The 15,023-nt window shown below is 38.6% G+C and overlaps 1 protein-coding gene across 1 annotated transcript in view; it reads right to left on the reverse strand.

Moving 5' to 3' along the window:
* The window catches only part of Tango11 (transport and golgi organization 11), a 39,058-nt gene that overhangs the window by 17,847 nt on the left and 6,188 nt on the right, over positions 1 to 15,023 (reverse strand). Inside the window, exon 2 of the mRNA XM_089101485.1 lies at positions 8,175 to 8,282. Within this exon, the coding sequence (XP_088957611.1) occupies positions 8,175 to 8,282 (108 nt within the window). The remainder of the gene's footprint in view (positions 1 to 8,174; positions 8,283 to 15,023) is intronic.

Consider the following 15,023-nt stretch of genomic DNA (forward strand, 5'->3'; position numbering starts at 1 on the left):
TCGTCAAGGAGTTCTTGGAGTCTTTGCTTGCATGATTCTAGGACGGTGATGTCGTCAGCGAAGTCTACATCATTCAGGCATGTTTCTTTATTTAGCTAGATTCCGTCTGTGCTTGTACTTCGCAGTATATAATCAATGGCAATTACGACAAGTAGTGATGACCAAGACGCACTCTTGCTTAAATCCTGACAGAATGTGGAAGACATGGGTTTAGCCATCTGGTGTCTTTACACAGCACTCGCTGTCTTCATAAAACGCAACAATCAGTGAAACTATCTTTTCAGGGATTCCGTAATGCAGTAGGATCTTCCACAGACTTTGGCGGTCTACTGAGTCAAATGCCTTCTCAAAATCGATGAATATCGTATATATTTTGGAGTGCCATTCTCTGCTTTCTTCCGTCAGTAGCCGTAGGGTGAATATCAAATCTGCACATGAACGATTCGGTCTGAATCCATGTTGCTCGTCGCGAAGGTGTCTGTTAAGCTGCGAGTTGTTTTTCTGCAGTGAAATGTGCATCAGCAATTTGCTAGGTATGGACAGCATGCGTATTCCTCGCCAGTTGCCTGGGAAGGACGTATCGCCTTTCTTAAAGATCCTCACAAGCGTGCTGCGTTTCCAATCCGAAGGTACTTTGGTGGTCGTCCAGATTACTGCGAACAACGCTGTCCAGAACTTGATGCAGGTCATAACAGTCGCTTTGATCATTTCCGCAGATATCCTGTCTTCGCCAGGCGACTTCCCATTTTTCAGCTTCTTTGCTGCTGCTATAATTGCAGTGGATGACGGCGGATCCGAGCTGATGTCTAAGGAAAACAGTGTTGTTGCTGGGATCTCTGGGGGATCCTCTGGTGGAGGTCTATTTAACAGCTTCTCGAAGTGACTGGCCCAAACTTCGTTTACGTCAGACTGATGTGTTATCAGGATGCCCGCGGTGTCTGTTACTGGTCCATGTTGAATAGAGGATTTCTTTCCAATAATCTCATTAGTGATTTTATAGACGGTTCTTGAATCACCTCTCTCCGCCGCCTCTTCTGCCTGCGCTGCTTTTCGCTCCAGCAGGTTTCTCTGGTCTTTTCTGGCACTCTTCTTTACCTCTTTATCCGCGCCTCTGTATTCATCGTTTCTGAGGATCTGTCGGTCGGGGGTTTGTCTTTGGATAAGTAATACTTTTATTTTTTTCCTTGTCTCTATGAGGTTCCACATTTGGTCAGACAGTCACTGATCTTTTAGACTCTTGCAGTATCTAATAGTGACTTTTGTGGCATCGTGAAAACAGAAGTCTGTTCTTTTCCAGTGTTGGGAAAGCACTGCTATCAGCGTTATAGGGTAAACACAAGGTTCTAAATCTCTTTCAAATCTCTCGTTTAAAGGCTTGATTTAATTCTCTCAACCTCAGTTTCTCCGAGTCAAAGACTGGGTTTAAGGGAGCCTTATTTACTTTTCTATTTCTTTTCAATTTGAGGCGGATTTTTGCTGCCATCAGATTATGATCTGAGCCAACGTCAGCTCCTCTATATCCCCTTATATCAAGTAGGCTTGATCTCCACTTCCTGCTCCAAAGACAATGGTCAATCTGATTTCGGGTATGGCCATCGGGAGATATCCAAGAATATTTGTGTACATCCCGATGAGAAAATAGGGTACCTCCGATTACTAGGTCGTTAAGGAGCGCGAAGTCAATAAGTACTACTCCGTTTTTGTTTCACTGGCCCAGGCCATGCTCTCCGAGAACCTCAGGGGAAAACGACCGGTCGTTTCCTACTTTAGCGTTAAAGTCTCCTAGAAAACATCCCATGTCATGCCGTGGTATGTCGTTTGCCACGGAGTTGAGAGCTCTGTAAAATTCGTCTTTTGCTTCGTCGGTGGCATCATTGGTGGGTGCGTAGCATACTATTACTGACAGTTTCGCATGCGCACCGATGAAGCCGACTTTCAGGATTCTAGGTGACACCGGGTATCCAAAGTAATAGAGCTTGGGAAGTCTGTTTTGTCATCATTAGGGCTACTCCGTATTCACACTTTTGCTGTGATCCACTGTATATAATCGTCACATCTCCATCCAGTTTATTAGATCCAGATCCTAGCCATCGAACTTCTGACACAGCCAGAAGGTCAAGATGGTAATCTTTCAGTGCTCTTAGCACTTGTTCAGTATTGGAGTCTTGAGACATTGTGCGGACGTTCCAGAAACCAAATTTGAGGTGTTGTTTCGCAATCATAAATCTTGTCCATGGGCAAGCAGAGGTCGTCATCAAAAGGGGGTCCGAAAATCTAAGGCTTAAACTTGATGTTTAGGTTGCAGTTTGGAGGTCCCCCGAGGGCGGGCCCCTCATTTCACGGGTGTGGGTCAGAAGTCCAAAGCCCAACCCTCCATCTTTATCCTGGCTTGGGACAGGCTGCATACGCAGGCGAGGTTCATATATATATATATATATATATATATATATATATATATATATATATATATATATATATATATATATATATATATATATATATATATATATATATATATATATATATATATATATATATATATATATATATATATATATATATATATATATATGGGTGGGGGAAATGTACCGCTGACACAACTTATTGGAGGGAAGTACCGCTGCCACCACTTATTGGGGTGTAGGGTACGGGGGTCGCCAGTTATTGGTGCGAAAATGGCGCAAAAAGGTTGCTATGCCACTTACTCGAGGGGGAAACTTTGTCGGCCCAAATGTTAGTGGGATTCCTGCTCTTACCCCAACGGTTCCGTATCTATCGGGTACGCGTCTGTGCCCGACAATATACCCTGCCCTAGGGTACGATAGCGTGATCAGATGGTCCCAGGGGCCCCTTTAAGGCCAAGGGTTACCGGTAATATTTCTAACTATCTCTTTGGACTCGACCTAGGCTATAAAGTCAAAGATTATATAGTAAAAAAAATCTTACTGTAATCAGCCACGCTACAAAAAAGGAACTCAAAACGGAACTAAAGGTAAAACTCTTACGATTCACCAGTACACTTTAAGACACGCGCTTGTGCGCGCACCTCTGACCAAAGGCGATGAATGGCCAAATCAAAATAAAATTCCCAGCGTCCTTTGAAGCTTTTCAAACTGTAAATTTAAGCAGTATGAGTCATCGCTCAACTGGCTTTTTCAGACACTCGATAAGTAGTGAATTCTTCAGACATCGTAATAAAAGCTTTCCCAGGATTTAAACATGTAACATAAATGAAGTTAAATTTATAAAAAGAGCATTTTTCTGAAACAAAAGGGGCCAAAGGTCCCAACACCTCCCTCCTAAGAAAAATGACCGCCATCACGCCACGGGTCAGAGCACCAAGCAGAAACATAAAATAAATAACATCAGCTTCAAAATCACCAAACTTGTTTATCTTATCTTCTTTCTTCCACCAGTGCCTGCGCTTCTACTGCTTGGCTCAGGATTCGATGTCATTCACACATCTCTACCGAAGAATCACTATGGTCTAGATAGTATAACATTCGCATTTGGTTTTGAAAATTGAAGTTCCCAAGATTCGCAGAAAATGATAGTGCGCAGCACAGTCAAAAATACAAATTTTCTCGCTCTCACGAATTTTCATTTGAGAGGAGCAGAAAATCAGTTCCTGGCACTTTCGATGATGCCAGCCATCATGAAAAATTTGGCTGTACTAGCCTCTTAATTTCCATCTGTGGAAACAACCCCACATCTCAATAAAAAAGTAACTTGCCCCTTTGCATAATTTCAAACAATCCAAGGCCGAAAATACACAAGCCTGTGAAAACGATAGGAGTTCAGGAAAATGAAGTAAGAATCTGAGCGAACCTTGAATCGCTTTTTTCTGGGTTTTATCCCCTAAAATACTCGAATGAATAATGATCGGCGATGAGTGATGAAGATAAAATTGAAGACTGGAAAGACAAGGCTTCAGTAAAGGGATCACGACTTGTCCGCCAGTTGTGCATTGAGGAAAAGGGCTATCTTTCACGTCTTCCCGCAGGGGATCTTCCCCAAGGGATTCCTCCCCCTCATAAAGGAACAAACCCTCTTTTGAGTTAATAAAACCATTCTCAGATTTTTTCCCAAATTTCTTCGATCCAACCCAAAATTCAGTACCTTTCAATCTTTTCGTAACCAGTTGTTTACAAGTCAATTCTATGGCATGATTGTCTGTAGTTTTTCATAATATGTCATGGGCCTTCTCCTCCCTCCTGAGTATTTCTTCCTTATTGTAATTTTGCTATTTTCCCAGATGGCTTTGGACTTCATTGTCCCCCCCTATTATTTATTTTAGCTAGGCACAGCCCATCCAACATTTTTTTATTTTTCGCCACTGCAGGCTGAATCTCCAAAGTTTGTCTCTTTTTTGCATTTATTTATTCTTTTTCACTTTTCTGAATTTTTTCCATCGCGCAAAATAAATAATTATTAAATTGGAATTGGACTCCAGTGTCCACCATCTTTGACTGCATTTCTTTATTGTAGTTCCGCTTTGCATCCTTTTTCTTTCTTTTAGTTCTCTTTACTTTTACCGCAGAAACAAATATTTCGTCATCAAATGGGAACTGAACTCCGACATTTGGCTTTTCATATTGCACTAAAATTTCTCGAACTCTGCGAGGAAAAGCGCGTACAATAAATTCCGTCTCCTTTTTCTCTGGTACAATCAGTGTTTCATTTTGGCAAATTTATTTCGGTGTCTCGCACTCGTTAAAGGTGTTCTCAATTTTTCCATTTTCTGGAAATTTTACAGAAAAATCATTTTCGCGTATCTTATTTTCAATATTATTTTGTCTGTTTACTTCTGCATCCCATTTCTGTGGATTATCAATATTTCGAACACGAGTATTAAGTATTTTGTTTTTCCGACAGGGTGGCACAGCCTCCCAATTTGTTTTATGGGCCGGTCCACCTCCCCGCCTTGTCAATGAAGTAGCATATTCTCCCGTCGTAGTGTAATTTTGTAATTTTCCCACTGTTAAAGAAGTCGCTTTTAACGATAGGAGATTTCCGATATCTCCAAAGTCTCCTCCTACTAAAACATCCACTTCTAGCGTAGATACTAAGCCTACTTTTATCGTTTTTCTCTGGACCGTACAGTTCTTCTTTGCAATTTCTATTCTTACCCAAGCAGACGGGCATTGGCGCTTATCTCCATAATAACACACTGTTGTAATATTATTCTTATGGTCTATTTCCGTCTTTTTAATTAGCTCCATTCGCACAAAAGTTTGCTGACTCCCTGAGTCAATCACCATTTCGGTCAATTTTCCATTTAATTTTCATTCTATTTTATGTGATTTGACGAAATCGTAAATGTTTCCTTCATTATGGGCTATAACCCAATTTGTTCTTTTATAGGTTACTTTCTCATCTCTTTTAGGGAAATTTTTAGAAACAGGCTCCGAGGAATCAAATTTTACCCGATTATAATCATTTTGAGTATCAAGCATTTCTTTTTTTCCGACGGGGTAGTATAGCCTCCCAATTTGTTCTATGGGCAGATTCACCTTCCCCCGCAGTCAGCGAAGTTGTATATTTACTCGTAAAAGTGTTTAATGTTTGGTAATTTTCATTTTCTCGTGATTGATTCTTAGACAAATTATTATGGCTATCAGACAGCCTAGAAGTTAGTTGTGATAAAATCTCACATTCTGGAATTCCCCAGCGGGCTTCTGTTAGACCTATCATGGTTCTCTTAAACTCTTGGTGATGTCTTTCTCCTTTCTCTCTAGCCATTTTATCATTCTCCTCTTTTCTTTCTCTGGCTATTCTATCAGCCTCTTCCTTTTGGTCTCTGACTATTCTATGAGTCTCCTCCTTTTGTTCACTCTATATACCAATTTTCTATTCTCTCTGCTTTCTAGCTCTCCTCTCTTTCTCTATTTCTCGTCTATCTTTTTCAATTATTTCCATACGGGCCTGATGAAGTATATCATTGGCTTGACTATCTTTTTCAATTTTGTCCATACGTGCCTGATGAAGTTCTCTGGCTATCCTCTCTTTCTCCATGAAATTTAATATACGTTGTGTCATCTTTATTTGGGCACTTTTTCGCTAGCCCCTGCGGATCTCTATTCAACACTGCTCCTTCTACTCGGACTACTTTGATTTCGTCTGTCATTATTTCTTCTTAATTCATTTTCTGAATCTGTTTGTTCTATATTCGTATTGTCTCTTTCTTTATAGGCTACTCTAGGCTTCCCGTCCTCTTTCTATTCTTTCTAATTTCATCTTTCTCAGCCTGCAATTTCCCCTCATATTCTCGGTGCTCTCTCTCAAAGGCTTCCATATTAGCCTTTCTTTCTATTTTCCTACTTTTTCTATGGGCTTCACTCGACCTTCTCGGTATTGAGTTAATCTCATCTCTGTCCGACATAATTTCAAAATCTCATTAACTTAAATTACCTCTTCAGTCTAAATACAAATTCTTTTATCCATGTAACTTCATACCATCTTTATAAACAAGCAATAATTGTATATGCGTTTATATATTTTTCTGGAAAACGGCTACTTATTTTTTTTTGGGAAAATTGGTGTCTTGGGAAATTCTCGCATAAAAAAAAAAAAAAAAAACTATCTAAACAGGTCAAAAGTCTGAGAAAATTCTTTAAAATTCTCAATTTTGAAAAAAAAGATTCATGTCAGTGACGCCATTTTTCTATACATCATTGCGGTACTGCAATGACATTGTCAAACATTTGTGAAAAAATTGAAGATTTTTATGCATGGAAAAGTTTACATTTAATTGCTTAAACAGCAAAAAACTGGTAATTCCAAAAATATTTGTATTCCAGATAGTTGAAAAATATAGTTATGATAATAGTGTTTGGGATTTTGACATGGAAAAGATCATCAATGCTTACCATGCATTTGTTTAAAAAATTAAGTTTCTGCGATATGTATTTCATAATGACATAAGACAAACCGGGGCCTAAAATGACGTAAACCCTTTATAGTGTTTAAACCAGGGCATAAACACTTTATAAAAGCTCTAAGCAATGAAATGGTTATAAAGAACGACATTAGAGTTTATAAGGGCGTTAGCCAAGAGCCTGAAAATGCATCAGCCTCTGTTAAAAAACAAACGTTGGAGCATTATATTTTTCTAAATGACAAAAGACAAGCCAAGGCAAAAGTTAAATGTCCAACAACAAAAAACTGTAATTTTACAAACGCGCTAATTCTAATTTAAGGTCATTTAAAATTTTTAAAGGATTGATTGATGAAAATGATGCATGGATAAATGTGATTAGAAATCCGGCGAAAGTGAGAATCGCAACAGCCAAAGAAAAAGGCATGGAACAAACAACAGTGAGAATCACACTGATTTGTACAAGCTATTTTGAACAGTGATCTTCGGTTGGAAACTAAAAAGACGTAGGACTATTTTCTTATCTGTAATGCATCAAGAAATTAAATGAGATGATGTATGAATATAAACTGCTAAAGCAAAAGGCGTGGAAAAAACTTTCTGAGGTAAAGAGGAACAAAAATGAACAATGAAATTTACGGTTGGAAAACAAGGAACAGCGATGAATGGCCACAAAAACAATCTATATTGGTTAGGATTTTAAGAAAGAAGTTGTATTTTTCACAGAGTGGCTGTATCGATCCTTTGGTGACGTCATGGCATCAAGAAAAGGCTCAAATTGTCTGCGGTTAGAGGACAAGCGACAGTGAGAATCCATATATAGAATGCCGCTTGCCGGGGCCCGACGGCGAGGCCGCTTTAATTAAGAAAGAATTCGTATTTTTCACAGGATGGGTGTATCGAACCTGTCGTGACATCACGACATAAAAAAAAGGCTCAAATTTTCTACGATTAGAAGACAAACGATAATGAAAATCCATATATAGAAGCCTGCGGAGTGCCGGTGCACGGCAATGAAGCCATAATATATACATATACACATTATGGGAAAGTGAGTAACACTCCTTTATTTGGAATGTCCTAATACATTTTTCAGGGATATTTTCTCCTGAGCACAGAGCAAATCATGAAAACTGTTTCCCTTATAAAGGCTATATATTTCAATTCAAGATAGAAACCCTTATAGCACTATAAGCCCTTATAAAGGCTACATGTTTTAGTTTAAGTTAAAGGCACTATACAATAACTAGCAAAAGTAATTTAATTAGTTTAGTAGATAAAGAACTTGCATACTTACCCACAAGGATGATTTTTTCAGGCACTGTCATGTTAGATATACTCGAAGGTAAGCCAATATATCCATTTTGTATCCTAATAGGGCTAGAAAAGGGGTCTTCAAGCTCACCTAGAACACAAGAATAGTTTGAGCCTTATTTTGATGTTTCTTTTCATAATAACATAAAAAAAACTATGAAAAATATATTTATGTTTTGATTATAATGCAAGAGTCCTGTAGTCTTTCTGAGGGGTCTGGGGACTAAAAATAAGCACAACCACACTTATTTATAGTTTTTCATTATATTTTTTTTTTTCAAATTTTTATTGGTGCTTTGGACTTCTGTTGGACAATAATACAAGGTTTTATTTTTTTTTGCAAAATTTTTACAAATTAAATTTGCAATTTTTTTTACAAAATTAATTGGTGGTTTAATTTAAATAATATTTGCTTTTTTAATAGTTAAAAAGAAGAACAAAAGCTGGTCTGAATTTATTTATGTTTTCAGTGTAGTGCAACTGCCCATTTAGTCTTTGTGTGTATGTGTTTGTGGGGGGTGGGGCTTGACAGGACAGAAAAACAACAGTTATAGTAATTGATGCTCATTTAAAGCACAATTTATTGTACTTTCTGGTGCGTTCGAGTTTCAGTTTATCAATATGCAGTAATTTTGTTTTTTTGTTTTTGTTTTTCATATCAAGTTTAAGTTTCTATCAAGTGTAGGTCGAGGAGGCAGAGGTTAAAGGATTGACAATTCATTTAAAAAAGGATGTCATAAATCGAAAAAACCGGCAATTAAATAGCAGTGTAGTCCATTATAATTATGAAAGCTTTAAATTAGAAAGATTTCTGTGAAATATGCCATTATAGAAAGAAGAAATAAATCGAAAAGCTAAATATAAAGGTAAGAAAAAGCAAAAAAGGAAAATCCAACCCCTCCACCCACTCGGACCTATTTATATTTAGTAGGATAATTTGGTAGATCATATAGGCTTGCCATAAAAAAACAAAACAAAAACAAGTTGAAGTTATCAATTATTTTGTAGTAGGTTGCATCAGGACATGGCTAATTGTAGAAAGAACAAAGCCAAGACATATAGTCCAAGTTATTGAGAGGCAAATGTTTAAATGGCTGCACGGGTAAATGGCAAAAGTAAGTATGACTCTCTTATTGGACAAGTATTTGTCTGTTGTCGCCAGCCTTCCTAGAGTCTGAGGCAGCCCTCAGGGCAAGGGTTGTAAGTTATGCCCTTGGGGCAAATAAGGTTTTTATAGAGAGTTGTCGTAGAAACTTCGAAAAGGGCTCATTCGATTGGAAATTTAAATGGCTAGTGCCCTTTTTAATATTCGAAAGTGATTGGAAGGCAACTTACACCCCTTCCATGCCCACCATTTCCCCAAACATATCCAATCCAAATTTTGTTCAACGTAGTTGAAAGTTCTGGAAATTATATCTTTGAGCAGGAAACTCCCCCCAGAGTCTTCAGGGAAAGGGTTATAAGTTATGCCCTGGGGGGATATATGGTTCTTATGGAAGGAATGTTCGTATAAACTTCAGAGGGCTCATTTGATTGGAAATCGAAAGCTCTAGTTCCCTTTTTAAGCGTCAAAAGATATCGGAAGGTAACCAGTCCCCCCCCCGACATACCGCTTTTTCCCCAATGCATGCGATAAAAATTTTGAGATAGCTGTTTTGTTAAAAATAATTCAAAGATCATATAACAAAACTCCGGTGTCAAAACAGCTTCCAGTGCCCGGAAGCAGGCGTTATGGCCTGGGGGCATATATGGTTCTTATGGAAGGGATGCTCGTATAACTTTCAACGAGGGCTCATTTGATTGGAAATTGAAAGTTCTAGTTTACTTTTTAAGAGTCAAAAGAGATTGGAGGACACCTAGTCCCCCCCCCCCCTCCACGCTGTTTTTCCCAAACCCATCCGATAAGAACTTTGAGATAGCGTTTTTTTAATAGTTCAAAGACCATACAAACAAAACTTCGGGATCGACACAGCCCCCCAGGGCCTGAGGGCAGGTGTTGTAAGTTATGCCCTGGGGGAATATATGGCTCTTATGGAAGAGGTGCTTAAAAAACTTAAGAGGGCTCATTTGATTGGATAATGAAAGTTCTAGTTCAAGTTTTGAGTCAAAAGAGATTGGAGGGCAACTAGCCCACCTCCCGCGCCCACTTCCCCCCAAATTCATCCGTTAAAAATTTTGAGATAGCCATTAAGCTAAAAAATGTTCAAAGTCAGATAACCAAAACTCAGATGTCAACAAACCCCCAGGGCCAGGGGGCAGGCGTTGTCAGTTATGCCCTGGGGCATACATGGTTCTTATGAAAGGGATGCTCGTATGAGCTGCAGAGAGGGTCATTTGATTGGACATTGAAAGTTCGAGCTAACTTTTTAATATTCAAAAGAGATCTGAGGGCAACTAGCCGCCCCCCCCCCCAAATGCATTCTTTTTCCAAACCCATCTGAGGAAAATTTTGAGATAAACATTTTGTTAAAAATAGTTCAAAGGTCAGATAAGAAAAACTCTGGTGTCAATACATCCCCCCAGGGCCTGGGGGAAGGCGTTCTAAGTTATGCCCTGAAGGCATGTATGGTTCTTATGAAAGGGATGCTCGTATAAACTTTATAGAGGGCTCATTTGATTGGAAGTTGAAAGTTCTAGTTCACTTTTTAAGAGTCAAGAGATTTAAGGGCAACTGGCCCCCCACGCCTTTTTTCCCCCAAACTCATCCGCTACAAATGTTGAGATAGCCAGTTTTTCGAAAATTATTCAACAATTAGATAAACAAAAACTCCAGTGTCAACACAGCCCCCCAGGGCCCAAGGAGCGTTGTCCCGGGGGCGTTTAGGGTTCTTATGAAAGGGGTGCTCGTATAAACTTCAGAGAGGGCCCATTTGATTGGAAATTGAAATTTCTAATTCACTTTTTAAGAGTCAAAAGATATCCAAGGGCAACTAGCACCCCCCCCCCACCCAGATCCTTTTTTCCCCAAGCCAATCCGATAAAATTCTTAAAATAGCCATTTCATTAAAAATAGTTCAAAGGTCAGATAAGAAAAACTTACGTGTCGACACAACCCCCCAGGGCCCGGATGCAGGTGTTGTAAGTGATGCTTTGGGGGCATATATAATTCTTATGGAAGGGATGCCCATACAAACTTCGGAGAGGGCTCATTTGACTGGAAATTGAAAGTTCTTGTTCACTTTTAAAGAGTCAAAAGATTTCAGAGGGCAACTAGCACCCCCCCCCCTCCTCCACGCCCTAAATGCATCAGATAAAAAGTTTGAGATGGATATTTTGTTAAAAATAGTTCAAAGTTCAGATAAAAAAATTCGGGTGTCGAAACAGCCCCCCAGGGCCGGGGGATAGGTGTTGTAAGTTATGCTCTGGGCGCATATATGGTTGTTATGGAAGGGATGCTCGTATAAACTTCACAAAGGGCTCATTTGATTAAAAAATTGAAAGTTGTAATTCACTTTTTAAGAGTCAAAAGTGAGCAGAGGGCAGCTAGCCTCCCCTCACACTCAAAGTTATTTTTTTTTCCCAGAGGCACTTAATGGAATTCAGAGAGAAAAGAAAATGACAAAATGAAAAATAAAATAAAAAAAGGGTGAAAAACGAGGATTTTGTCAGGCAGTGGCGAACCATGAAGACGAAGAAACAAGCAAACAATTCGACAAGGACCTCCGCCAAGTCGTCCTCAGTGCTAAATAAAAACAAGGAAAGAAAAAACAAACCAACGAAAATCGAACCTTTCGAAGTTTGTTTGACAACGACAGAACAACAACAAAATAAGAATCAGGTTAGAATCAATGAAAAAGAAATTTACCAAGATGATTGAGCAATAATCATTTGTTTTGCTATAGCTTTAGCTGGTATACAAATTCGGTCTTCATTTGATGTGCACATAGGTTCTCTCAAGTTAGACCGGGCAAAAATACTGATTGAGTCCTTCAAAATTAACTTGTTATAAATTGGGCTTAATGAAATATCTCCAGTGTCTCTATTTATTGCTAAATTTTGGTTTATGTAATTTTTTTTATCTCAATTACCTCTTTAAAAGATTGTGGTAGGCCATTTACAGAAGATATTAAGGTTGCCTCGTCAAAAAGAACCATATTTGTCGGATTTTCATAAATATGCAGGGCCAATGCCGAATCAAAGTTGTCATTTTTATTTTTCAATCTCAAGAACTTATCTATTGAAATTTTGTTTTCATGCAAACGTTCACCCAGCTGTTGATGGGTCCTACCAAAGTAAAATTTTCCACATGAACACGGGATTCTGTAGATACCACTACCCAGTACAGGGTAAGTTTTATCTTTTCCTGAGTTGAAAAAATTTTCAACTTTTTGTTCGGTTTTGAAAGAAACAGAGAGATTATGTTTTTTTTTTTTAATTTTTCCAAGTTTCTCACTAAGTTTTGGGATCTATGGTATAGTGATAAAAGTTTTTTTTCTCAATTGCTGGGATAACAGAATCAAGGGTGTCGGGCTCCCTATTTTCTTGTTTTATCTTTTTTAATCGTCTATCTATGATATTTTTAATAAGTTTTATTGGGTAACCATTGCAGAATAGAATATCTTTGTTATAGTTTAATTCCGAATTTATATGATTACGAGAACAGATTTTTAAAACTCTGTCGACTAAAGAGATTATGACCCCTCTTTTCACAGAAAGAGGGTGATATGAAGAGAAATGTAGATTTCGATCGTTATGGGTCAGCTTTCTGTATATAGAAAATTCAAGGCTAGGAGCAGTTTTTATAATCAAAACATCCAAGAAAGGCAGCTTACCTGAATCCTCGAGTTTCATTGTGAACTGGAGATTCGAATCAAAAGAGTTCAAATGTGCCAAAAATCTCTTAGAGAGTCTTGTCCATGTTCCCAAACAGATTTTTTTTTCAGAGCTTAAAATACGAGGAGAACTTGTTGCAAAGACAAACAAGGGTCATTATTGTATCAATTTCCAAAGTTTTGTAATCTGACCAAGGTGAATTTTCCTCTAATTTTCTTTGTAAGGCCTGCTCACGTTTATGGACATTGCATGAAGTGTACATACAAACTGCATCAAAACTAGATAAAATAGTATTTCTGTTGTACTTTGATTTTTTAGGTTCTCAACAAGATCTATGGAGTTTTTTATATAGGATTTCTGTGTGCTTAAAAGAGGCTTAAAAATGGTGGCTAAGATACTTCCTATACCCGTAGCTGGAGAACAATAACATGCTACAATAGGACGTAACGGAATATCTTTCTTATTGATTTTAGGCAGAGCATAAAACTTTGGGGCTGAACAGCCTTTGGGGTAAAATTTTCTGTACATTTGTATAGCACTTCATTGTGTAAACTTAGACTTCATTGTATAAACTTCTGTACATTATATAAACTTCAAAAGGGGTTCATTCGATTGGAAATCGAGAGTTCTAGTGCCCTATATAAAAGTCAAAAGTGATCGGACGACAACTCGCTCCCCCCCCCCCAAGGCCTCTTTGCCCAAATACATCTGATAAAAAATTTGAGGTAGCCATTTTGTTAAAATAGTTCAAAGATCATATAACAAAAAATCCTTTACGTATGGCCATTTTGTTAAGAATAGTTCAAAGGTCAGACAAGAAAAACTCCTGTGTCGACGCGACCCCCCCAGGGCCCGGGGCAGGCATTGCAAGTATTGCTCTGGGGACATATATGGTACTTATGGCAGGTATGATCGTATAAACTTCGGAGAGGGCTCATTTGATTGGAAATCGAAAGTTCAAGTTCACTTTTAAAGAGTCAAAAAATATTGAAGGGCAACTAGCCCCCCCCCCCTGCATGCCATTTTTTCCTCAAACCCATCTGATAAGAACTTTAAGAATGATTTTTTTTTAAATAGTGCAAACATCATATAATGAAAACCACAGGGTCAACCCCCCCGGGCCCATAGGCATGCGTTGTAACTAATGTTCTGGGGGCATATATAGTTCTTATGCAAAAGATGCTCGTATAAAATTCGAAGAGGGCTCATATGATTGGAAATTGAAAGTTCTTGTTCACTTTATAAGAGTCAAAAGAGATCAAAGGGCAGCTAGCCCCCCCCCACACATACCCTTTTTTCCCGAAACCCATCTGCAGGCATTACAAGTTATGCCCTGGGAGAAAATATGGTTCTTATGGAAGGGATGTTCTTATAAACTTCAGAGAGGACTGATTTGAATGGAAATTGAAAGTTCCAGTTCAATTTTTAAAAGTCAAAAGAGATCGAAGGGCATCTAGCCCCCCCCCCCACGCCCTTTTTTCCCCAAACCTATCTGGTACAAATTTTGAGACAGCCATTTTCTTTAAATCAGTTCAAAGGTCAGATAACAAAAACTCTGGTGTCGAAAAAACCCCCCCGGGCCCGGGGGATCATTGTAGGGCCCACAGGCATTGTAAGCTATGTCCGTATATGGTTCTTATGAAAGATATTCTTGTATAAACTTCAGAGAGGGCTCATTTGAATGGAATTAAAAGTTCTTGTTCATTTTCTCCGAGTAAAAAAAGATCGGAGGGCAACTATGCCCTCCCTCCCTCCACGGCTTTGGGTTTATCGGATAGATAAACCCATCCGATAAAAATTTGAGGTGACCATTTTATTAAAAATAGTTCAAACATCAGATATTCAAACTCCGGGGTCGACACAACCTCCAGGGACAGGCATTGTAAGTTATACTCTGGGGGTATATATGGTTCTTATAGAAGGGATGATCGTATAAACTTCAGAGAGGGCTCATTTAATTGAAAATAGAAAGTTCTAGTTCACTTGAAAAGAGTCAAAAGAGACCGAAGGGCAATTAGCCCCTCCCCCATGCCCCTTTTTCCGAAAACCCATCTGATAA

This window comes from Artemia sp. Qi Xiang Cuo, chromosome 15, assembly GCF_049724085.1.
Source record: "Artemia sp. Qi Xiang Cuo chromosome 15, ASM4972408v1, whole genome shotgun sequence".
Classification (NCBI taxonomy): Eukaryota; Metazoa; Arthropoda; class Branchiopoda; order Anostraca; family Artemiidae; genus Artemia; species Artemia sp. Qi Xiang Cuo.